At 43.3% G+C, this 22,337-nt stretch overlaps 2 protein-coding genes across 4 annotated transcripts; one reads left to right on the top strand and one right to left on the bottom strand.

Moving 5' to 3' along the window:
• Positions 1 to 665: 665 nt before the first annotated feature.
• Positions 666 to 7,028, bottom strand: AURKA (aurora kinase A). 2 transcript variants are annotated; one of them, XM_035548501.2, is made up of 9 exons: positions 6,996 to 7,028; positions 6,702 to 6,792; positions 5,353 to 5,635; positions 4,698 to 4,776; positions 3,807 to 3,998; positions 3,359 to 3,497; positions 2,820 to 2,968; positions 1,978 to 2,152; positions 666 to 1,366 (listed from the first exon to the last, which is right to left on the bottom strand). In XM_035548501.2, exons 2-9 carry the CDS (start codon positions 6,753 to 6,755, stop codon positions 1,175 to 1,177), a joined length of 1,263 nt encoding a protein of 420 aa, XP_035404394.1. In that variant the 5' UTR covers positions 6,756 to 6,792; positions 6,996 to 7,028; the 3' UTR covers positions 666 to 1,174. The 2 variants fall into 2 exon arrangements, with proteins under 2 accessions (XP_035404394.1, XP_035404396.1); XM_035548503.2 differs by having other exon boundaries at positions 6,912 to 7,009.
• A 204-nt stretch (positions 7,029 to 7,232) lies between these two features.
• On the top strand, positions 7,233 to 16,528 carry CSTF1 (cleavage stimulation factor subunit 1). 2 transcript variants are annotated; one of them, XM_035548500.2, is made up of 8 exons: positions 7,320 to 7,509; positions 7,838 to 8,329; positions 8,794 to 8,964; positions 9,641 to 9,836; positions 11,254 to 11,531; positions 12,264 to 12,461; positions 13,042 to 13,432; positions 14,942 to 16,528. In XM_035548500.2, the coding sequence occupies exons 2-8, from the start codon at positions 8,210 to 8,212 to the stop codon at positions 15,199 to 15,201; spliced, it is 1,614 nt and encodes a 537-aa protein (XP_035404393.1). In that variant the 5' UTR covers positions 7,320 to 7,509; positions 7,838 to 8,209; the 3' UTR covers positions 15,202 to 16,528. The 2 variants fall into 2 exon arrangements, with proteins under 2 accessions (XP_050570021.1, XP_035404393.1); XM_050714064.1 differs by having other exon boundaries at positions 7,233 to 8,329.
• Positions 16,529 to 22,337: the final 5,809 nt, after the last annotated feature.

The following is a 22,337-nucleotide window of genomic DNA, read 5'->3' as shown; positions in this document are numbered from 1 at the left end:
GTGCTTCACTAAGTCATGACCAGACTTCAGCTTACCTATTAATAAGATAAATAGGGTTGTATAAACTGACAATTTATGTCTCTGAAAAGCGTATTTTAAATTAATTTGAGAATATATTTTAAAATCTAGAATCCTTGCTTGTAAAGAATCATTTTTTAAGTGGGTTGTAAAATAGTGAAAGAGACCTTAAGGTCTTATGTTAATAAAAATACAATAAATTGCTTTCTCATAGCATTTGCTTGAAGTGTTTTACTGGAGAACAGTTGGTTTGCATGTTTTGTTTCTCAAAGTCTTTCCTTGCCTACAAACAAGTTTCAAACAAGTTTCACCACAATTTGAGTCAGTTTCTTTTAAATCTCTATCTTTTCAAAATGGCAAAGATCTTTGTTATTGAGGGTCTTATGAGTGATACTAGAACAAAGCCTCTTAATGCTATGCCATTTATTTCCTACCTTTTAATACTGTGTTGTGATTGAAGAATAGTAAGTAGCCACACCTCTTTCAAGAATATCAGCACTTTGAGCAAGCACATATCAGCTCACTTTTCAACCAAGAAAAAACCTTGCTCTGTAATCATGGATGTGAAGCCAAGCTGTACTATAGTATGACAGTAAATACAAGTGGTTTAGAGGGAGGCAGCAGAAGCGCTAAGAGTACCATGCTGGTAACAATATATAACAAGTCTTTATTTTAAGAGTTGAGTGCTCACATTTAAGACAAAATTAGAGACAAAATGCATACATCATTTAGGACACAAATGCATTCACCTGACTCAGTTTCAGATTACACCACAGGTATGATACCCTTAGCAGCCCAATGAGTTCATAGGCAGGCATCTCTGGGATATTGCACTGTTCAATAAGACAGAACCACAACTGCCTCTTGGTATTGGAACAATGATCTATAACCATGACAGACCACATCATAAAGGCCTTGAACAGCATAATACTTAACAAACCTGGCCCACGTGTAGTTATATTTCAAGTATATTAAGTATTCCACAACCTCCAGCTAAAAGTCAAATAGATTTACGCTGCAATTTGAGTTCAAGATGACAACCAACCTAAAGACTTGTGTTCCTTATTGCCACTGGATTCCAAGACCTGCTTTTCTTATTGTATTACAGCAGTCACAGTACAGAACTCCGCTTGTTGATCCAATGAGATTATCCTTGTTAAGACTGTGTTCTGGGTGGGGCAGTAACATCACTCTTTCTGCTGTTGGGCAACTTTGTAGAGTTTGCTGTAATCCAGGGATGAACGAGTACATCCTTCAAGGGCATCCGATGGAATGGGTTATGCTTCAGGAGCTTTGAAATTAAATCCTTTGCACCTTCTGTTACAAAGACGGGATACTTGAACTCCACCTGGTAAAAGGAAACAAAAGATTATGCAAAGTTGTTTGGCAGTAATCAAAATTAAAGAGCCACAGGGCTCCGCCCTCCAAGGCACAGATAGCAAGGAAAGTTGTCAGCCTTGGGGGATGTGCACTTTGTCCCTGTTAAGATTAAGTAATTTCATCTAACCCTGATGAAAACAAGGTTCTTGCTGCATGCAGATGTTAAGCTAGTGTACTTTTCCGTTTATTTCAAATACAAGACTAGTTTGCTGGAACCTTTCTAGAGTACTGACCAGGAGAAAAAAATCAAGGTTGTGTGTGTAACAACACCTTGAACGTTAAATTTTATAAGCCAGAAAAATTAAAGGCGGAAAAGACTACTTGCTTTACGAAGAGGTGGATATTCAGATGCAGGCAGAAACAGGACAGAAACAAGAAGCCAAGCAAGGTATCTTAAATCTCTTTAGGTAATTCTGGAGTGACTGAGGACAGTTTTAGCAGCCTAGTTTTGTGCACATCTCATCATGTCTTACTACAGTTCTAGTTATATATGCCCTTCCTCAAGGCAACTATTTGTTAAGCTTTAACAAAAGAACTGAAAGCAAAATTCAACTAGTCCAAGTAAGTTGTGGCACATACCCTGGAAATAGCTCTGTAGGTTTCCTGGTATGTTTCTGCTTCAAAAGGTGGCTTCCCTACAAGGAATTCATAACACAGAACCCCCAAACTCCAAATATCCACCTTTTCATCATGTGTTCTTCCCTCAATCATTTCAGGAGGCAAGTAGTCAAGTGTCCCACACAGAGTTGTTCTCCTGAAAAAGAAGTTACAATTTATCATTTACCCTTTATGGCAATTAAGATCTGTTCTAAGAAAGCTTAAATCAAGATGCTAACGCCAGCAGTTATCTATACCTCAGTGCAGTCTACCCCAGATGGACTCAGCAGCACTGGCATTCCAGCAGGAGGTTTTTGTTTCTATGTTTTTTTTTTTTTTTTTTTTTTTTTTTACTTTTGCTTTAAAGCATTTGAATCACTGCAGTCAGTCTTGCCCTTCTTTTTCCCCTCCCACCAGCTCACAGGTCAGACAGGCTTCCTTTTTCAGGTGCCATGCAGATTAGTTAAATATACCCTAAGCATATTCTGTGTGTGTGGCATTTGGATGGAAGTTCTCATCCATCACCTCAGGGACCACTACAAGCCTCCACCAGTACACTGCCCCTGACCCTCTTGTTTCTGGTTCAAAAAGTTTTGAACTACACAAAAAGCAGAGGGAGTACTGTCTCACTTTGCCACACCAGTTGACTGTTAAGTCCCTCACTGCAGTAACCCAGCTCTTAAATGATATTTTCCTCCAGTATTTTAGGAAGTTCACGTTTGCCTTCATTCCATAACTAGAAGTTTAACAAGAAATTTCATTTTCATTTTCACCACATAAGTATTTAAGTATTTCACTGTATAACTTCTGTATTGCATTCTTACCTAGAAGATGGAGCATGCACAGACCATCCAAAGTCAGCAATTTTTAATTCTCCATTTGAGCCAAGCAGCAGGTTTTCTGGTTTGATGTCCCTGTGAATCACATTCTTTGAGTGGCAGTATGATAGGGCATCTGCTAGTTCTGTGATGTACTGCAAATAGAAAGAAAACAAATCTGTCAAGCATGAAGACACCAGCATTCTAGCTTTACTGGCTAGAGCATAGTATATTCTAGGCATAATTAGTGGTTTGAATTTGAGCAATGATTCCTTACACCCTTGAAGTCTGATAACACAGGCTCTGCCTGAAATGACCAAGCGCTTGTAGCATTGGGCAACGCTGAATGTCGTAAAGTTTAAGTAATGCTGTGCAGTAATTTGTCTTCTCAACATATTCCTGAATAGATTACAAGTGCATAAACAAACAAACAAGCATCTCATGAGTCAGCTTCACACAACTAACAATTTCATCTGGACAGCTTTATGCTTCAGGTACTTCAGATAAGAAGTGCAAGTGATGTACAAGCAGCTAGAACGACCTACAGTTGCAGTTCTTTGTTCATCAAACTTGGTAAGCTTCTGAAGTTCTTTGTAGACTTCTCCACGGGGTGCATACTCTAAAATAAGATAGACTCTTGTAACATCATGGAAGTAGCCATATAGTCTGAGAATATTGGGATGCCTGCAAGAAGATTTAAATATATTTTTCTTAACAAGGTATTTGTACAATATTTAGTTATAGGTACAGGACACATGATTTAACATAAATGCCACACAAAACAGTACAGTCCTGATCGCCATGTATTGCTTGCTTCATTGCAAACTAAGCAGAGGGAAAACTTGCTTCTTTATGCAAGATAGCAAGAATCTTAGTTTCAAGTTGTCATGTGTTTAAAAAGAAATCGCTGTTTTTACTGTCATGTTATCAGGAACAAGCTCTTTTTTAATTGAGCACAAACTAAGCAAAGAGAAATAGCTTACTAATCTTTACCTAAGATGAGACTGTATTTCAACTTCTCTTCGTAGTTGATGTTCTACACCAGCTTCTTCAAGTTGTGTTTTAAATAGTACTTTCAGTGCAAGAATAAATTTACTCTGCTTTTCACGTGCTAGATACACATTTCCAAATTTTCCTTTCCCCAGAGGACGACCAATTTCAAAATCATCAAGAGACCATTGTCTTCTGCAAAAGGAGAGATAGTTAAGTTACAAAAGACGATACCTGCATGTACAAACAATGTTCCTGTTCAGTAGATGCTTGGTAATCTCAGCTAGATCTTGGGATTTAATGAAACACCACCAAGTGGACTGGATGTGTTGAGACCTCTGAAAAGAAGAGCCTGAAAGCTACTCTCTGGCTTCATAAAGCTTATGCACAGAAATACTATGATCAGCCACACATTACAGCAATAACAGAACCGTGTACCAAGCCAGGCATATTTCAATACACTTACGTATTCTGCATTGTCAGAATTGTTTTTAAAACTAGCCTTAATACAAGCCTAACTTTGTACGTAGTTAGACTCCAGCCTCCTGCACATATAAAGGAGAAATATTTTCCCAAGAGTACATGCTATGATTAGAGCAGTGGTTATCAGAATTCTCTCGTGGGAAAAGCTGCTATTCATTTAGCCAAAAGCTTTTCTTCAGATTACAGTAAGTTCTTGTTCCTGAGGATTATCAGGAACAAGTAAACTTTCCTAGGGTTTCATTATGAAATATTTCCTCTATGAAGCATTTGGCCACTGTTTTCAGCAATCGAAGACTGGAGTAGCCAGCAGCTTCACAGCAAGCTTAGTTGCAGCACAGAGTTCTGGAAGTTAAAGGCAAGTCTAACCCAACAGGACTCAGTCAGCTAAAACAACTTCAGCATGCAACTTACTTTTTATTCTCTTCATTTTTCTTTTTCGTAGGCTCTTCATTTTTCTGTTTGGAGCTGCTTTCTGCCTCAGAACTTTTTGCTGTGTATAGATAAGTAGAACAACTTTATGAAACAGACCAATTAACACAAACTCACATGAGAAACAGGTATAGCCTCTGTGCAGTATCTACAGCAATTCATCTATATTCAATATTTAGAACTAAACTAGTGTAGTTTACTATTGGCAAAGCAACATAGTTAGAATTGCATCAAAGTGTAATTCCAAAAGTCTTCTTGAAATTAAACATCAAGAAGCTTCCCCCCACCCATACAATATCTTTGTGTATCAGATTAGCATGCATACTGGAGAAACTAATGCAGGAGTGCCAATTCTATTCATTCACAGCTGCCTGATGAGCATCTGTAAGCTTTCCAGAGGAGAGAAAGACTTATATTGGCTCTAAATGCCTGATTCTGGCAACAAGAATAGTACAGTAACATCTATGCTATAGTACATGCTGCTATTCTGTTCCTGGGTGCAACCACTTATTTCTGTACATGACTGTCCCCCACATCATCAGCATGAGTTTTACATTTTCTTCACTGCGCTCTGCTTCATGGACATATCCCAAGTGTCACAGATGTATAAATATGTGTACATCATCCTCAGAATTACCAGGTGCTGGAGCCTGTTGAGGTTTTTCATTGGTCTTGCTTGGAACCTGGGGTCTAGCCATTGGCTGGACCAGGAATTTGGGTCGGGGCTGCTGTGTTGTCTGGTTGTTAGACAGTTTTTGGTTTGACAATACAGACTTCTGCGATTGCACAGGAACTCGCTGGGCATAGTTTGAAGGACAGAGAACACGTTGTGCTTGACCTCCACTGTTCAATAGCCGGCTCTGGGCAGAATGCTGAGACACAGGGACACGTTTTGGGCCATCCACAACAGCATTTGCAGTCTTCAGAAAGAAACAATTGTACATTAGTAATAGAATAGCACTATAACCTTTATGATCCCATACAGTAGAGTTGGGTGTGGGTTGTTGAGGAAGGTACAGGGGTGGAAAAAACATTAAGCAGTTTAAAATGAGATATTAGGGGATTCTGATCTTATGTTTTAAGAATTAAGTTTACCTGTAGAAAGCTGCCAACTTGTTAACAGCATGCTTATTTATAGCTGGCTATAGAACTTTTCCACACAAGTCTGAATACCAATAAGAGGTCATAAGCCATCAGACCTTTACTATAGAAAATATTTGCAACTGACATATGGTTTTAAGCCACTACTCCCTTGAGTGCTGTGCATTTTCAGATGCCTTGCACTGCAACAGGAGTTCAGGAGAACAAAAATGTTTACTTAGTAAGGTTCAGTTAACTGCTTTTAACCTTTTACTTTCAGTAGGTGAAGGCAGTCTACTTTTATATTTAAGAAATCCTTAATTGTTCTAGCATACTTTACCTAGAATTAAGTTCAAACGCTATTGATTGGCATCTCACATTGTTGACATCTGATACATTTTTTTTTTTGTTCAAATCACAGAGAACCTATTAAAAAGGGGTTTTGCTTCTGCTGTCTTTAATCTTTAGCAGGGCGTGCTTGTTTTTAAGTTAAAAGAATAAGAGCATCTGCATTTCTGTATCAAAGACTTGCAGTCACAGAGATCTTGAGTACTCCCTGCACGGGCATGCGAATGTTAACGCAGTGCTTTCCTTTGGAAGCCACATCTCAAGTAAGTTACCTACTTACATTTACTCTCTAGCTAAAGAATCCTATGTTACACTTCGATTATTTTGAGGGTTCCCCAGTTCAAGAGTCACATAATAATAGTAGCAATAAAAAAAAAGTAGTGAGCCTTGGGCATTGCTCTCCAACAGAAAGACTGTAAGACAAAGTTTACTATGGCATACTGCGCGCAGAAAACATTGTTTCAAGCATTCCTCCCCCTCTGTTACTTAGTAAAATTAATAGTAACGGTCACAAGAGCCTCAAAGTGCCTGATCAAGAGGAATACGCCTATGAGTTACCTTAGGGACACGAACAGGGTTCCCAGAACGGTTCTCTTTTGTATTCTTGTCCATGGCACCTGAGGAAGGCAGGGCCTGCTTACAGCCTCACCTACAGAAAAAACACGGCGGATGGCGGGCAGCTCCACGGCGGAGCCTCACCTCATGCCCTCTCCCACCTCCTGCCCGCCGGGGCCCAGCCTCCCTCCCCCACACACCGCAGCGCCTCACCCTCAACCCCGCGGCTTCCCAGGCAGCCCCCGAGCGGGGAGAGCCCGACCCTGGGCCCGCTCCCGCGGCCCCGCAGCCGCTCACCTCAGGCCGCGGCCGCTCAGGCTGTTTGAATTCAAACGGCCCTCCCTTAAATACCCTTTAAACCACCGCCCCTCGCCATTGGCCGCCCTCCCGCCGCCCGCCCCCGCTGATTGGCTGCTTTTCCAGCGCCCCGCCCGCCGATTGGCTTCTCCCAACGCGCCGCTCGTTACCAGGCCCGAGCCTCGTCGCTTCCCCCCTCTGGCGCGCACGCGCAACGGCGGCCCTTCTGCGTATCCCGCGTCGGGCCGGGCCGCCCGCCCCGGGGGCGGTGTTTGCGCTACATGCGTATTTTACGTAGCGCCTGCCCGCCGCCGGCTCCTTCCGTACTCCAAGTGCGCGGCGCGGCGACCCGCTAACGCACGGCGCTCCGCAAAGTCTGCCCGGCCGCCTCCCGCCTTACGCAAATCGCGTATGTCCAGACCACCCACCTGTGGCAACGCTACAACTGCCGCCCCCTCCCCGCGGGCACCCAGGCCTCGCAGCGCCCCGCCGGCGGCCGGGGGAAGGGCCCCAGGTTAGTCCCGCAGCCTGCGAGGCGCCGGCCTCCGCCCTCGCTGCCTCCACACGCACACACACGCACACGCCCGCCCGCGGTGCTGCCACCTCGCGTGAAGCCGGGCGCGAGTGGGGCCGGCCGCCTGCCTTTGTGTGGTGGTGGTGGCCGCGAGGTAGGTGCCCCGCGGGTGGCAGCCCCGCGGAGCCGGGAGGGACGGGGCGAAGCAGGCCTCTGCGCCTCACGCTCGCCCCCGGGGCAGCGCTCCACGTGCCCTCGGCTCTTGAGGACAAGTGCGAAGGGGACGCCTGCCCTGGTGCGCCACGCCAAGGGGACGCTCGGCCCGCAGGTTGGTTTCTCCGTGAGGTGAGCGGTGCTGAGCTGCGGCCGGTGGCAGCCTCCAAAAGCCTGCGGGTCCTCAAGGAGCGGAGCCGGGACAGCACAGGCAGCGGGTGAGCGGCGCTGCTCGTGAGGATAAGTGCGACAAGGAGCGAGGGGCTGCTCTGGTGGCTCGGTGGCCAACTGGCTGCGAGGTCTCGCTCACACCTGTGAGGAGGACCTTGGCCAGCAAGCGGCGGCCAGGACAAGGTTTGGTTCGTCAGGCCTCCGGAGAAGCGTGATCGAAGGCAACTTTTAACCAGCTCCGCGTCGCTAGGAACAAGTGCGAAGGCCGCTCCGGTGTGTTGGTGTTTACAAGCGGTACAGGATAGGGAAAAAGAAGATGTCAGGTCGTCGTGTCGCTGCGGCATGTGACAGGCGGCAGCTGCCGCGGGGCATGGGCAGCATGGCAGCCCCCCTCCTCGACCCGCGTCCGCTTCGACTGCCGTTTCTTGAGGCTGACGTGAGTAGGACTTCGGGGCGGGTGGCGGTGTGCTCTCAGGACAGGCTCAGCCTGCCACGACCAGGAAGCGTGGCAGCGCGCGATGCTCGCGCTGAGAGCACCGGGGAGGCGGGCAGCACCGAGCAGCAGCGCTGCCAACCAACTCCCCAGCCCGTTAATCGCCCCCGGTGGCCGCACACCCGGTGAAGCGCCACCTCGACGCTTCACGGGGCCGGGACACAAAGGAATCCCGGCTGCCAGCCGCTCTCTCAGAACCCCAGGGCGGGCCGGGGGCTGCCCGGGCCCTACGGGGGTTGGGGGGGGGTTGGTGCTGGGGTTCCCCCCCGGAGAGCTCCGCGCCCGGCCCCTCCCCGCCGCTCGGGGGCTCCCCGTGCGCGTCACGCGTCACGTGACCGGGGTGGGGGGGGGGTTACGGGGCGGGGGGGGGCGCGCGCCGTGACGCTGCTGCGCTTGTCTCGCCGCAGAGCCGCCTCCCATCGATGTGCGGGCGCTCGATGCAGCAGCCCTCGCGCCGCAGCGTCCTGCGGGCCCGGCCGCCGCCGCCGCCTCCTCCCCTGCCGCCGCCGCCCATCGATGCGCTCCGCGCTCCGGTCGCCATCTTAGGGGCAGAGCGAGGGAGGCAGAAGGAAGGGTCGGTAGGTACCGGGCCGCTCCCCTCCGCGCGCGCAGACACACACACACACACACACAGACACACACACACACACACGCACCCGGCCGCGTTGCGCCCCCCCCCGAAGCCGCCCGGCCCCCGCAGCCCCGGCGGGGCTCGGCGCCCTCCCCGCCCTCATTCAGTGCCGCTGCCCCACGCCCCCTCCCCGGCCGGGTATCGCCCCCCCGGGCCGGGGCTCTCGGGGCTGGCCGGGCGGGCAGCGGCTGCGGGCCGGGAGTCGCCGGGGGGCCGGGCCGGGCCGGGGGGGCGCCGGGCTCGGCGCTGTGAGTGCCCTGCATGTCCCTCTGTGATCGCCTCCCGAGCTCCGCCCGCCCGGCTCCACCTGCCCGCCCGTGCCAGCACGAGGGATACCCGCAGAATACATTCGCTAATACCCTATCTTTTCCCTTCACAACGTTATTGTCGTTGTTGCTCCTTAATGCAGCTCACATTCCGTTTATTGGCCAGATTTTCATTTCTGCAGCAAATGAACTCACTGGCTTTCTCCCATTTTCTTTCATTTCTCAGAATCTAACCTAAAAGAAGCTAATATTAAATATCTCTGCACCATAATTCATCAGGATGTGTTTCATTTAAAGCTTTTAATTGCATCATACAACTCTATCGTATATAATTTTTCTTGTTCTTTTTTATTTCAGGCCCCTCCAAGGCACTCCTTGCTCACAATGTATAGAACAAAAGTCAGCTTGAAAGACCGTCAGCAACTTTATAAATTGATAATTAGTCAGCTACTATATGATGGATACATAAATATTGCTAATGGTTTAATAAATGAGATAAAACCACAATCAGTCTGTGCACCATCTGAACAACTGCTGCACCTGATTAAATTAGGTAAGGTGGGGGAAAAACGAGCATAAAAGTCCAGTATCTAAATCCTTAGATTAAATCCTTGTGAATTAAGGGTTTAGTGTTACTGAGAATAGATTTTTTATGCAAAGCTTATTTCTAGTAATACCACAAAGTTTTTGTATATTTAGATGCAGCCTTTGTCTCCGTGTTTTACTTTTTTTAAGGTGCATTCCAGTTCTATGTTTCATTCTTGAGTATGCATTGAAAGCAAAACAGATCACTGAATGTTGTCAGAATGTTTGTTTGAACCTTTTTTAACGTGTTAGAATACCTGCCAAGGGTCCTCTGGGTGACTGACAACCTTCTAAAAGTATGCTCCAGTAAGCAAGATCACCAAGTCCACAGATCTAATAGGAAGTTAGATCTATTACTAAATTACAGCTCTCTATGATTGTTCCTGAAAGTGTTGGGGAGGGACCAAGTCTTTCCACTGGCCATCTTCATTAGCTTCTATATACTACTCTCAAGAAAATAAGCTTCACAGTCTGGGGTCTCAGCAAAGGTATTGCCTGTTCTCTCCCTATATCTTTCTCTCTGAAAGTACATCTGTGCAGCACGCAGTAGTCAAAATTCCTGAGCTGCTGTTGAAACAAGCTGTCTAGGTTATTGGAAGAGGCCTAGCCATGACAGCATGTCTTCCCTGTATTGTAACTGAACTGGTTCTGCTGCTTCAACTAGTTTGATTTACATGAGTATAAATAGGTGAAGCCGTGTGTCTGTCTGAAATAAGAATGTTAGACTCGCAGTTTGTAGATGAAAGCAGCAACAACTTTTCTGTTGAACTTGGTAACAGCAGTTAGGCACATAGCTGAAAAATTGCGTGTCCTGCCTTGGTACAACTTCCAATGCTGAACTGTCTTTGTCCTGTAGAAGCATCCTGCAAAACAAAAAAATCTGTAGAGTGGGTGTGAAGTAATAATTTCCATTAGCAATGCTAGGATAGTAGTTTGTGGGGTGGAGTTTTCTCCTTTGATGCAGTAAAATGGAAAGAAGAGTAATTGGTAAATGCTTCAATTTTTTACTTTAACTGTCACGTAATAGCATTGGGGTTTGCTTCTCGCTTCTGTAAAAAGTTGACTATAGGCCTCTTTATGACTTCTGTAAGTGATTGTGTACCTAACAGTACTTAATATCGTACGATGTTTATGGTTGTATTTCCACAGTTAAGTTTAATAGAGCTGCGTTCAGCTTTGATAGAGCCAAACTACCTCTCATTCTTCATGAATAATATTGCTGTACAACTAAACCTGTTCCACTAGCTTAGCCTTGTTCAGCATGGGCTGTCTCTTAAAGCCTGATTGCTGTAGCTGTTAAAGTCTGTAGCATAGATCTAGACGTAGCCTATATGTCTAAGGAAGAGGTGAACCTGGTTTATGGGTGTCAAATTCTCTCTTTTCAGGAATGGAGAATGATGACAGTGCTGTTCAGTACGCAATTGGACGGTCGGACACAGTAGCTCCAGGCACAGGAATCGACTTAGAATTTGATGCAGATGTACAGACCATGTCTCCTGAGGCTTCTGAATACGAGACTTGTTATGTCACGTCTCATAAGGGACCATGTCGTGTAGCTACGTATAGCAGAGATGGGCAGTTAATAGCTACAGGATCTGCCGATGCCTCGATAAAAATTCTTGATACGGAGAGAATGCTGGCCAAAAGTGCTATGCCTATTGAGGTAAAATGTGACTTGAATCATAGCCACTTCATGAATTCTTGAGCTGCTGTCTGGGTTTCATGCAACGTCTGTGCCTTGTGGCTGGCTCAGTGAGTTGAACTTAACGTCTGTCTCACCATATTTCCTTTCCAACAATGGCTCATAAAGTACCCTTGAAGAAAAGGAAGAAGACATAGGGCAAATATACTTGTGTGACTTCTTGCAGCAGCCTAGAGATCTGAGCCAGAAATAGCTTCTCATAGTTGTTGATAATTGCTGTGCTGTGTAAACACGGCTTGTCTTTGAACCCTCTTCTGGCCTCTTCTGAACCTACTTCTGGCCTCTACAGCATCCAGTGGCTGTTTCAGTACTGGTTCACAGAACGTGTATTTATTTGCTTTAATTTTTCTCCGATACGCTTATCAGGTAACAATTTAACAGTGTAGTTTTTCAGAATATACACAACATTCTCAGGAGCATTCTGTATGAGTGAAAGTTGCCATTTTCCCAGTTGGTACACCTTCCCTTAATTCTTTTAACAATATAATATTTTGATTTGGACCCCTCATGAAGAAGGTGATATATTTTCTTGCATCAGTTTACTGCTGCTGATACTAGTTCATCCTTGAGCAAGTCCGTTGACCTTTGTAAAGATATGTGAAGTTTTCTGATAAGAATTTATCAAGTATAAAATTTGCATTACCTGTCAAAAGCATGTTCTCCCTTCTAACGCTAACTTGTTCCATGTTGCAGGTCATGATGAATGAGACAGCACAGCAAAACATGGAAAATCATCCTGTTATTCGGACTCTGTATGATCACGTGGATGAAGTTACATGTTTAGCTTTTCACCCAACAGAACAGATCCTTGCATCTGGTTCAAGGGACTACACACTTAAATTGTTTGACTATTCAAAGCCTTCTGCCAAAAGAGCCTTCAAATATATACAGGTTAGATACCGTCATCCAGTTCAGAACAACCAAAGCTTGTGTGTAATTACGGAGGTGTCAGTGAGCTGAATTGCATGTAGGTGGTTAGGTATGTAGGAGTATGTAGCTAACAAAATTTGCAGACGTTGTGCCAATTTATGTGGTAAGAGTTCGTGCATAACGGATACATATACTTACGGTCTTCGACTCTCGTGTCTGTTCGCTTTTTGTTAATCTAGACCTAATCTGATATGGATAACTTTGAAGTCAGTTATGTTATCATGGTTCTAGAGACGAGTTTGGGATTATGTGGTGGTTTGACTGGCTGACAAAACCTTCTGCTACTGTTGTGCAATATCCCAAAAATAAATGGGCACAGCAAGCTGCTCTAGGAGAAAAACTGTGGTACATTTAAGCGTAGCTTGTCACAGGCTTTTTAATCCTATATAGAGCATTTTTCATTTTGCAGAAATACAGCATGTCGTGCTAATTGATGGTGTAACTAATTTTTAGCACTTTAATGCCACCAAAACTGACACTTACATATTAGCTTTTTTTTTTTTAATAAACTTACACCAATTATGTATTTTTGATCAAACAGGAAGCAGAGATGTTACGCTCAATCTCTTTTCACCCTTCGGGAGATTTCATTCTTGTTGGTACCCAGCACCCAACTTTACGACTTTATGATATCAATACTTTCCAGTGTTTTGTGTCTTGCAATCCTCAAGATCAGCACACTGATGCTATTTGTTCAGTAAATTACAATGCAAGTGCAAACATGTATGTGACAGGAAGTAAGGATGGATGCATCAAACTGTGGGATGGTGTTTCAAATCGCTGTATCACTACATTTGAGAAGGCGCATGATGGAGCTGAAGTCTGTTCTGCTATTTTTTCCAAAAATTCAAAGTATATCTTGTCAAGTGGAAAAGACTCTGTAGCTAAACTATGGGAGATATCCACTGGTCGAACACTGGTCAAATACACAGGTATGTATGTGGCAGGTGACCTTCCAAGTACCCTCTTTTTCAGCTACTGACCAAGGGGGGGCAGTGGTGGTATTGTCTGAAAGATTAAGTCTGTTATTGGTGAATACTAAAAGGTAAAGGGAGACTGCTTCTTTGAGGATAAATTACCCCATGTTTTCTAAAACATTTTGTGTAAACTACATCCAGAAGAGAAGCTGTGTCACCTTCAACCTGTTGAGTCTTTAGTAGAATTTTGGAGGCTTCTCTACCAACATTATGCCATTGCTTTTGGAGGGAAACGATTGCTAAACTAGGGAAAAGGAAATAGGAATGTGAATCCCCTAAAGATTAGAACACTTGTGCAGAGGGTTTTGTTCCTTAGTTTTCCTTTAATGTGTTTTAGAAACGATGAGTATTTGGGGGGAAGGTGGAAGACCTCATTGCTTTTCTTGCTGATGATCATCTTGATTTTTGGGCTTGTCAGTTTAAACTGCACCCTTGGTCTAGTGAAAAAAAAAGGAAGGATCAAAAGTAATGCATAATCCTCTTTGGGTTAGAGTAGGCCTCTTGCCTGGAGAGTACCCCAGGCTGCAGGGGAATAAAATCCACGTTGGGGCAGTTAACAATTAGACTCTTGTGTTAAAAATGGTTCAAGTAAACCATGGCAATATTCTGAAAAATGTTTGCAGCTGTACTTTTTTGAAGGATGAAATTATGCACGAGGTAGCCACACTTACAGCATGCTGACAATACCATGCTTTGATCTCAGCAGGACTTGGGAAATGATGAAAGAGGGAAACTGCATGCAATAGCAGTTATGTGACTGGGGATGCTTTAGGGTGAAGCAGCAGTGTGCTTAAGTATTGGGAGTTAAACCATGACTGAGGAGCGGATGCTGAAAATTTTTTGTTTCAGCTTTTGGGATGTGTGCAGTCCTTTTTGTATGTTAGCGGTATTTTTGCTCTCAACCAGCAGGGTGCAGCACCTCCTTGATAAACTCTTGCAAAATACAAGGTAGAAAGTAGGTGTATTCCTTGGAAAATAAATGCCTACATATGAAACACATTTTACTTGAAGGGAGGGCAAAGGTATGGCCAAGGTAGGTCACACAATATGCCATAAGATACGTACATTTAAAAGGAAAATTACTGATCATGAGGATCTGTGTCTCCTGCTACCTGTGTTCTTTCTGGCTAGTTACAATTGTAAGCCTTGTACAAAAGATGTAAGGTAAAACTGCTTTTTAAAGCTTACTGTTTGCACTCATACTGAGTGGTTGGACTTGATTGCCACAACTGGAGTGCTTAATCCTTCTGTCCTCTAAATTCTAGGATACACACTGTATATAGCTACAAAAGAATATCTGTAATTGATTCAGTTGTTCTACATGGAGTTGTATAATAACAGAGAAAATAAGGCTTCTTTTAATAGGCTGCAGCAATTAGTAGATACAGAAGGTTTACTTCTAGGTCTTTGCAAATTTCCTAAAAGAGATCCTATTTGAGTTAATATTTTCCTGCATATATTTAGGAGCTGGTTTGAGTGGACGGCAAGTACACAGAACACAAGCTGTCTTCAACCACACAGAAGACTATGTGCTGCTTCCAGATGAAAGGACCATAAGTCTCTGCTGCTGGGATTCAAGAACTGCTGAACGGAGAAATCTTCTTTCTCTTGGGCACAACAGCATTGTTCGCTGTATTGTCCATTCTCCTACCAATCCTGGCTTCATGACCTGCAGTGATGACTACAGGGCTAGATTTTGGTACAGAAGGTCAACAACAGACTAAGGACACCTTTTATAAAACAGTGATTATCCAGATTCATTATATCAGCTTGTATTGATTGTACTGCCAACAGATGCCTAGATGAGAGCCACGGTGTGTCTGTTTTCTTGTCATTTTTTTAATTCTGTCAAACACGGCAGAAAAATATTGAAATACCAGGACTAAGTTTTGCCCCACGCTAATTTTTTTATTAGTGTGTGGGGCATTAATTTTTGTAAGTCATCTCTAATTTTACTCAAGGAGTTGGGGTGTGGAATAAAATGATCCTTGCAGGAAGGATTTTGTTCTCCTGTCTTTCTGAATCCTGCAAACGATAATGTGACTAGGTCTTGCTCAAACTGGGCAGTAAGAGCCAGTTTTGCTCTGCATTGTATCTGTGCAATCCCACTGAAGTCTGTTTAAAGAATGGATTACACAAGTAACAGCAGAACTTGGCAAATATTTTAATGAAGCCTTAAGCCGTCTTCAGTTCTGATTCATGCTTTGTAAAGCTCTGTTTTGTATCTTTTAGTCTTCTTTTTTCCTCCAGTTGGCCAAGTGGACCTTTGATTCTGAGCCAGTCTTGTGCTATAAGAATTTGAAACACAATTTTAAACTGTTTAGATGAATTCAAGCAATGGTGTTCTAGTTCTGATATTAAAACTCAGAATTGAAATCTTGTCTTCTTTGGAATTTATCGTAACGAGTGTAATCTCGAATTCGAGGAATATCCACATTGCAACTATAAAATGGGGCAGTGCTGCAGCACATGAACATGAGAATAATTTGACATGGACATCTTTAGTAACCCCTCAAAAATGGAAACTTGTGCATATTAATTTTCATATATGTACCTCAGACATGTCACTTTGCTTCATTTTACTTAGAAATTTTCTGTTATATAGCACTTAAATGATTTTTTTTAGTTCAAAAACCCAGACTCACTGTTTCTTCTAATTATCTCTAACAGTGCAAGTTTCCCAGACCTTACCATATTCAACAGAAGTACAGATCCTTAAAAAAATCCGAGCTTAAACCTTCTGTAAGTTTGAAAATTCACTACTTATTCTTACAGATAATAAAATATCTCTGGCCTGTGCAGTTTTAAGCATGTTCATTCAAGTATTCTGTCTGCAGCTTAGTGGAACAGTACTTCTGAGCTTCATATGTGAGAACTTTCCTTTGGCCATAAGCTCAGCACTTGCTTTCATTAGCATCTTTAAATGTAAGGTTATTTTATTACTGCTTGATTAAGTGTTGCCACTGATTAAGTGTCTTGTTCAAGGGCTGATGAGGAGTACAGGTTTTGTCTGTATTTAAATAAAGATTACCTTTTTTAAAAGTTGTTTAATATATAAAGAAGGAAATGTATTAGTTTTATTTTCTACGTAACAAAGGACAAATTGAACGCTGGAAGGATATGATCTGGGGACATGTTACAGCTCGATGAATTAATCTGTTGTACTACATTTGGATCAGGCATAATCATAGACTTCAGTACAGAATATGGGGTGTTCCGTTTTCAAAAAGTAGAGAATGAAATTTAATGTTCTTGAATGCTTCAGCTACGCAAAACAAATTTCTTAGGCTTAGCAATCCTCTTCCTCTGCCTCCCTTCGAGTTTCTAAAACTTTAGAAACATGGGAGGCATAAGATGGTGGTTCTGGTGGCTTTTTGTTGGAGGAACAAGGAGAACTGGAGCTTGGTGGGCAGGAAAAGGGAAGTCTTGACGCAGTTGCAAGCGCGTGCTATACTATCTCAGCAGCAACAGCCCTCCGACATTAAAACCAGTCAGCTAAATTGTTAGTGATAATTCTTTATTGGAGTGCAGCATTTGTTCCTATTCTGTTAAAGAAGCTGTCTGTAAGCAACTCGTATGTTACTGGTCTTTGGACTCTCTTATTTTTAAAACGCTATTTTGGTGTTTTAGATACTAAACCACTGCTGAAGTTGATAAGTTAGCAGCATGCTAGCTTTCACTTTGAGCTTCCTTAATTCCATTTAGAGATTTAATCTGTTAAAAACATCCTGAAATAAGCCCCTTTTTTTGATTTTTGTCTTTCAGCACTACTTTTTTATAAGAATTTCAATGGTTGTTGCAGAGAGAAAATTGAGGTGCACTTGGCTGCAGGATGTTCATATTGATTTGCTTTAAATAGCTTGATTTCTGTAGGTAATTAGAGTAAGAGGCCTTGTTTTTCACAGTAGGAATAGTAAGTTATTTGCCAAATTAGTTACCTTGTTCCATTACTTATGTAGATGGTTTGAAAAATACAAGAGATTTTGAAGGGGTTCAGAGACCAACGTGGATCTAGAATGACAAAATACAAAGAAAAAAAAATCTACAGGCTTTAGAGTAAATAGGATGTCCTCTACCTGAATAAAAATAAGTTTGTTTGTTTGTTTTCAGATAATTGGAGTCATGAATGCACGGTATAACTATATGAAAAGGCAGGTGACCTGAAACTACTTAGAGTTTGGGGAGCCTATGAGCAGCTGAACCAAGAGCAAGGAAGAAAGGTTAAGCACGTTTAGCCTGAGGAACTGCTATCAAACATTCAAGGGTAGTGAGGGTACAGAGAATGTAGGTTAGGGAGGATAACCGATCTACCTTCTCCTGCCTACTGGAATATCTTCTCTGATACAAGGAGAGGATTGTTTTTAGTGTACTGAAATTTGAGTAAAACTGACGAGGCAAATTAAGCTTGCCTACAAGCAGACTTGTTCAGAGCTGTATCCAGTGAAATTACCTTCTCAAAGATGCTGTTTGTTGTTATCCTTGTGCTCTAAGCTTCTGTTAATGCAGCTGGGAGGAAAAAAAATATATGCTCCAATATTTGGGTTGTTTTCAGGATGAGCGTTAGGAAGACAAAGACTGTTTCTAAAGGTTTACCTACTCTTAAGTGATACAATCATACAAGCGGTTTTTGCTGAACTCACCACTGCTCTCGAGAGTAGACAGATCTGATGGTGTCTGTTGATCATGCATATTACCAGCAGCTTCAGAACAGCTGTTTATCTTAACGAAGGTTACAACCCAGCCTTGTAACTATGTTTGATTTCTTGGGGGCCTGTTTTGGAATTGGTTTTTCTTGATACATTCAAACTAGTGTTAAGCGAGTCTCCTGCTTTTGGACTAACACAGCTGGTAAAGAGAGCATCCCTGCTGCTGTTTTGTCCATGATAATAGCTAGCAAGCTTAGTAAACCTCTTATATGGGAGAAAACATCTATTTTTGGCCGTTTTGGTAAAACATCCTCTACCACTGTCTACATTTCTTCCTTAAACAGCTCAGTGGGATTCCATGGGAGATACCATGAGATATGGTGGGAAAGGATTTGGGGGCTGTAGGAAGCCTTCTCCTGGTACTCCTAAGTGCTCCTTAGTATTCTTTAGAAAGTGAAGAGACACCTGCCTGCTCAAGTACAGTAATTAGCTAACCCTGTACCTTTGTTTTTCAGACGCTGTTTTTAGGACCTTCTAGAGCTTATCTGTGGCTAACAAACTCTGTAATTACCCTGGTTTAAGCTCTTTGCTCCTCAAAGCTTGAAGGCAGCTTTGCTTCCAGGAAAAAAAGAGGAAGCAAATGTATAAACAAGCTTTTGCAAAACCAAATGCTTGCCCAAGATTGTGAGTTGCCATGGGTTCAAGCACATGCCAAAGAGGCAGCAGTGACCTGACCCCCTTCCAAGAAAAAGGGATCTTCCATTGGAAGGCAACTTAGACTCCACTGACGAGACTCTTGTTGACCAGCAAACACCAATTTCCTCTCTCATTCTCACAGTTTAGGCAATCCTCCTTTGGCAAAGGAATGCCTTACCATGCATTCAGGGTTTGATCTCTTTAATCCTTGCATTACAGAAGGTAATCTCTAATCAGCAATTGTAGCAGCCCAGCTGAGGCAAGAAGCAGTGCTGGCCTGTACGTTGATGACAGCCTGTTTCACTTGGGAAGCCCTTAGGAAGGGAGAGCTTCAACCTGCTTGTCACTTTGCTTTGTTGGAGCACTGGTTTGAAATGAGGCAGGGAAATACAACCACGATTTACCTACTCTTCACACAGGAGTGGCTTGAAATGAATATCAGTTCCTCTATTAATCAACAAATTCCAGAGCAGCTGCTTGCCCTCCCCCAGTTTCGCGGTCTGTACTCCCAGTAGCTACATCCCGCTGCGCTCCTTCGCTCACAGAGGCACAGTCATGCTCGGGATTTGTCTTCTCAAGGAAGTCTCCGTCACCTGCCTGAAAGTCAGTTGGATGCATCTGGTGTATAACTGGCTCAGAAGAATTCATCATGAAAACGTGGTGAGGTAATGCTGCAGCTAATGCATTAGGCCAGCGAGCTGTGCCTAGCCAAAAGCCAAGCAGCTCTGGAGACAAATCTTAATCGTGGGTTTGTACCTTGGCCTGCCAGCACTCCTTGGCACCCTGACTTGGCAGTCAGTAACTGGCACAGGGATCTAGGGAAGCTCGTTCCTAAAGGGGCACTGCTGGAATTTGGCTCGCTTGCTACCCGTTGAGACAGATTTCAAACTTTCTGCTTAAGAGGGCAGAGTGATCTGGGGGAAATATCCCTCATTTCCTGGACACAGAGGCTGCCATGTGAGACTGAATCCCAGGAAAAAGCAAAGTGTAATAAAGGAGAATTAGTTGAGAAAATTGCACCTTGGGATAGGAAGTTGTCCATGTGGCTGGAACAGGCCCTTCAAATGCTGCAGCAAAACTGCTCTGCTCGCTGACCAGGGCATCAGGATGATCTGAAGCCTGTACATTTGCTTTCCATGTATGTTTAAGCCTTGGTGCAGCTAGGAGAAGTCTTCCACATATAATTCACACCCAAGTATGTATGGAAATATATAAGATTTTCACAAGCTCCTTCATATATATCAAAAATGGTGCCTTAAATGATGAGACAGCTTCGGAAAGCATGCAAAATGCTGGCTTAGAAATCCTGGATTGATATGACTGTGGCAGTCTTATTTCCATCCAGCATTGTGCAGCCTCTTGTGGTATGTAGTACTCTTGTATTCATTGCATTTCTAAAAGAGGAAATACAGGAACATGTAGCAAAAAAGAAGGGTGAGACTTCTGACTGCGGTTAATTGCGACAAGTTGGTGACAGAGAGATCAAGGAAAATTCCACTTGCAGACAGACTTTTCTCTCGGTTCTGAACGCTAATAGGGTTTTTCTGCTTTGTTTTCTTTTCTATTTCATCTTATCTGCTGTGGCAAAAACTGTCTTTCATGAGAATCTTTTGCACACATTCCTAAATGCTTTTAAGGGTAGAGCTGTCAGATGTCTTTTCTGGAGATGTAGTTCCTGGCACACAGTGACTGTGCAAAGCTGAGGGCTCTTCTCCCCGCAGTAATTATCTGTATTGCTCCAAGTGACGCTGGTGGTGAATGACAACTATGGATCAAAACATAAGCAGCAACAGAACTGCAAAGGTATGCCTGTTGGTTTTTTTTGGTCGTTGTTGTTGTTATTGTTTTTGATTTGAGTACAGCACAGAATTAAAATATATATGTTCTAGAGTAAGGTTTGACATTTTGAATTCAACAGTAAGGTTTGACGTTTGAATTCAACATTATGCTATGTGACGTTGGATGTGTTTGTTATTCTCACCCTGAGGGATGAGGGAGGGCCCTTAGGATGCTAACGTACCTAATGCCTCCGTGCTTTTTGTTGTGACAAAGCCATTAACTGGAAGAAATGTCTTCTTGAGGAGGACTCCAAATAAAGCAAGATTCCCAACAGCAAATACATGTAAATAAGCTCACTTGTGAAATAATAAATATATAACCACAAGGTTCCATCTGTCTTCTTGCTGTTCTGTAATAACATTTGGTACGCTGTTATGTTGCTCGAGACTTAAGGGGATACTCCAGATGAACAATTGCATGATTAGATAATTTCCCTACATTACATGTAAAACAGGAAAAGGTTTAAAATATTATCTCTGATTCTTTTGAAAGACTGAAACTAGTTGATGAGGTTTTCCACATTTACTTATATATTCAAATTGTACCTAATATATATTTTTATATAGAGAGATAAAACAGCCTGCTGCAGCTGTAAGGGTCAGAGAATGCTGAAGTCTCAATTCCTAATTCAATGCTTTGATTATCCTACTGTCTGTGAGTCTGAGAGTCTACTAAGCAGTGTAATTCTTTTCACCATGGTCTCAATATTTACTGTAAAGAAACTGCTGCCTGGAAATTTGATACAAAACTGTCTATTTCTGGGAATGCTATTTTCAGGTTTTCTAAATGGCTTGCTGATGGCTAAATAAATGTAATGGTAGCAAGCTGGTTCCCAGTTCTAGTCTGAGGACCTTAGAAACAGCCACACCATACCCAGCCAAATTCAGGGGCAATAGTAACTAGAAAGAGACAAATTTCTTTCTGCTGTATAATTTATGAACTATTTAGGAGGGAGTATCATACAGTACTGTTCATTATAATATCTGAATGCTATGCTTAGTACTGAAAGTCAAAGGATGTTGTTTTTCCTACTAGCTGGACTTCTTGAAGTACCATCAGTAGCTTTCCTATGACAGGTGATGCTTTGCCATTACTGCTGTGCCCCAACTCTTCCATCTCCACATGGAAAACCACTTCTGAAAATGAGTTCAGTCTAAGATCACACCCAGAGAAATGATGTTATTTCTTCCTTGTTGCACCTGCGACAGTCTGCACAGGAAATGTTGCACATCTTGGTGCAATTTAAAATACGTTAGCATGACAGGCTGTGCTTGGGAAATAGCTCTCTCATTGCTGGACAACATTTTCTGTGCTGCTGCCAAAAGAAAAACAGGAGCATTTCTTCAGCACGTGTTAAGTTGATCTGACATTTTCCTCTCCTTCCAAAATGCTCAGTTTATATATTCCTGTCTTTTCCACAAACAAGTGCGAGTGAATGCTTGTTTCTGCGAGCTCCTCTGCACCTGGGGAATAGGGATACCCACAGCCCTCAGTCTCCAGGGTGCCTGCTGCCACCCACCCGGACTCCATCGCAAACCTGGAGCAAAGACATGCTTCAGACCACAGCTAATACATTGAGCAGGGAGTTATTTAAACAGCCAAGAGGAAATACAAGACAGAATGGTAAAGTCTCCATTTTTCTGGGCCTGGGGTACTACATTTTGGGCTACTCTCAGGGA

The sequence above is a fragment of the Cygnus atratus genome, chromosome 16 (assembly GCF_013377495.2).
Source record: "Cygnus atratus isolate AKBS03 ecotype Queensland, Australia chromosome 16, CAtr_DNAZoo_HiC_assembly, whole genome shotgun sequence".
Lineage (NCBI taxonomy): Eukaryota > Metazoa > Chordata > Aves > Anseriformes > Anatidae > Cygnus > Cygnus atratus.
The sequence above is the reverse complement of the archived record's forward strand: the minus strand, read 5'-3'. Positions and strand labels throughout refer to the sequence as shown.

What these genes read in the sequence shown, in the direction of transcription:
- CSTF1 (XM_050714064.1), top strand. Translation starts at nt 8,210, where the DNA reads ATGTCAGGTCGTCGTGTCGCTGCGGCATGTGACAGGCGGCAGCTGCCG. An exon ending in AAAGTGCTATGCCTATTGAG is followed by an intron (nt 11,532 to 12,263) that starts GTAAAATGTGAC and finishes TCCATGTTGCAG; the next exon opens with GTCATGATGAATGAGACAGC. An exon ending in AACACTGGTCAAATACACAG is followed by an intron (nt 13,433 to 14,941) that starts GTATGTATGTGG and finishes GCATATATTTAG; the next exon opens with GAGCTGGTTTGAGTGGACGG.
- AURKA (XM_035548501.2), bottom strand. Translation starts at nt 6,755, where the DNA reads ATGGACAAGAATACAAAAGAGAACCGTTCTGGGAACCCTGTTCGTGTC. An exon ending in TCAACAGGCTCCAGCACCTG is followed by an intron (nt 4,777 to 5,352) that starts GTAATTCTGAGG and finishes ATCTATACACAG; the next exon opens with CAAAAAGTTCTGAGGCAGAA. An exon ending in GAAATACAGTCTCATCTTAG is followed by an intron (nt 3,498 to 3,806) that starts GTAAAGATTAGT and finishes ATCTTCTTGCAG; the next exon opens with GCATCCCAATATTCTCAGAC.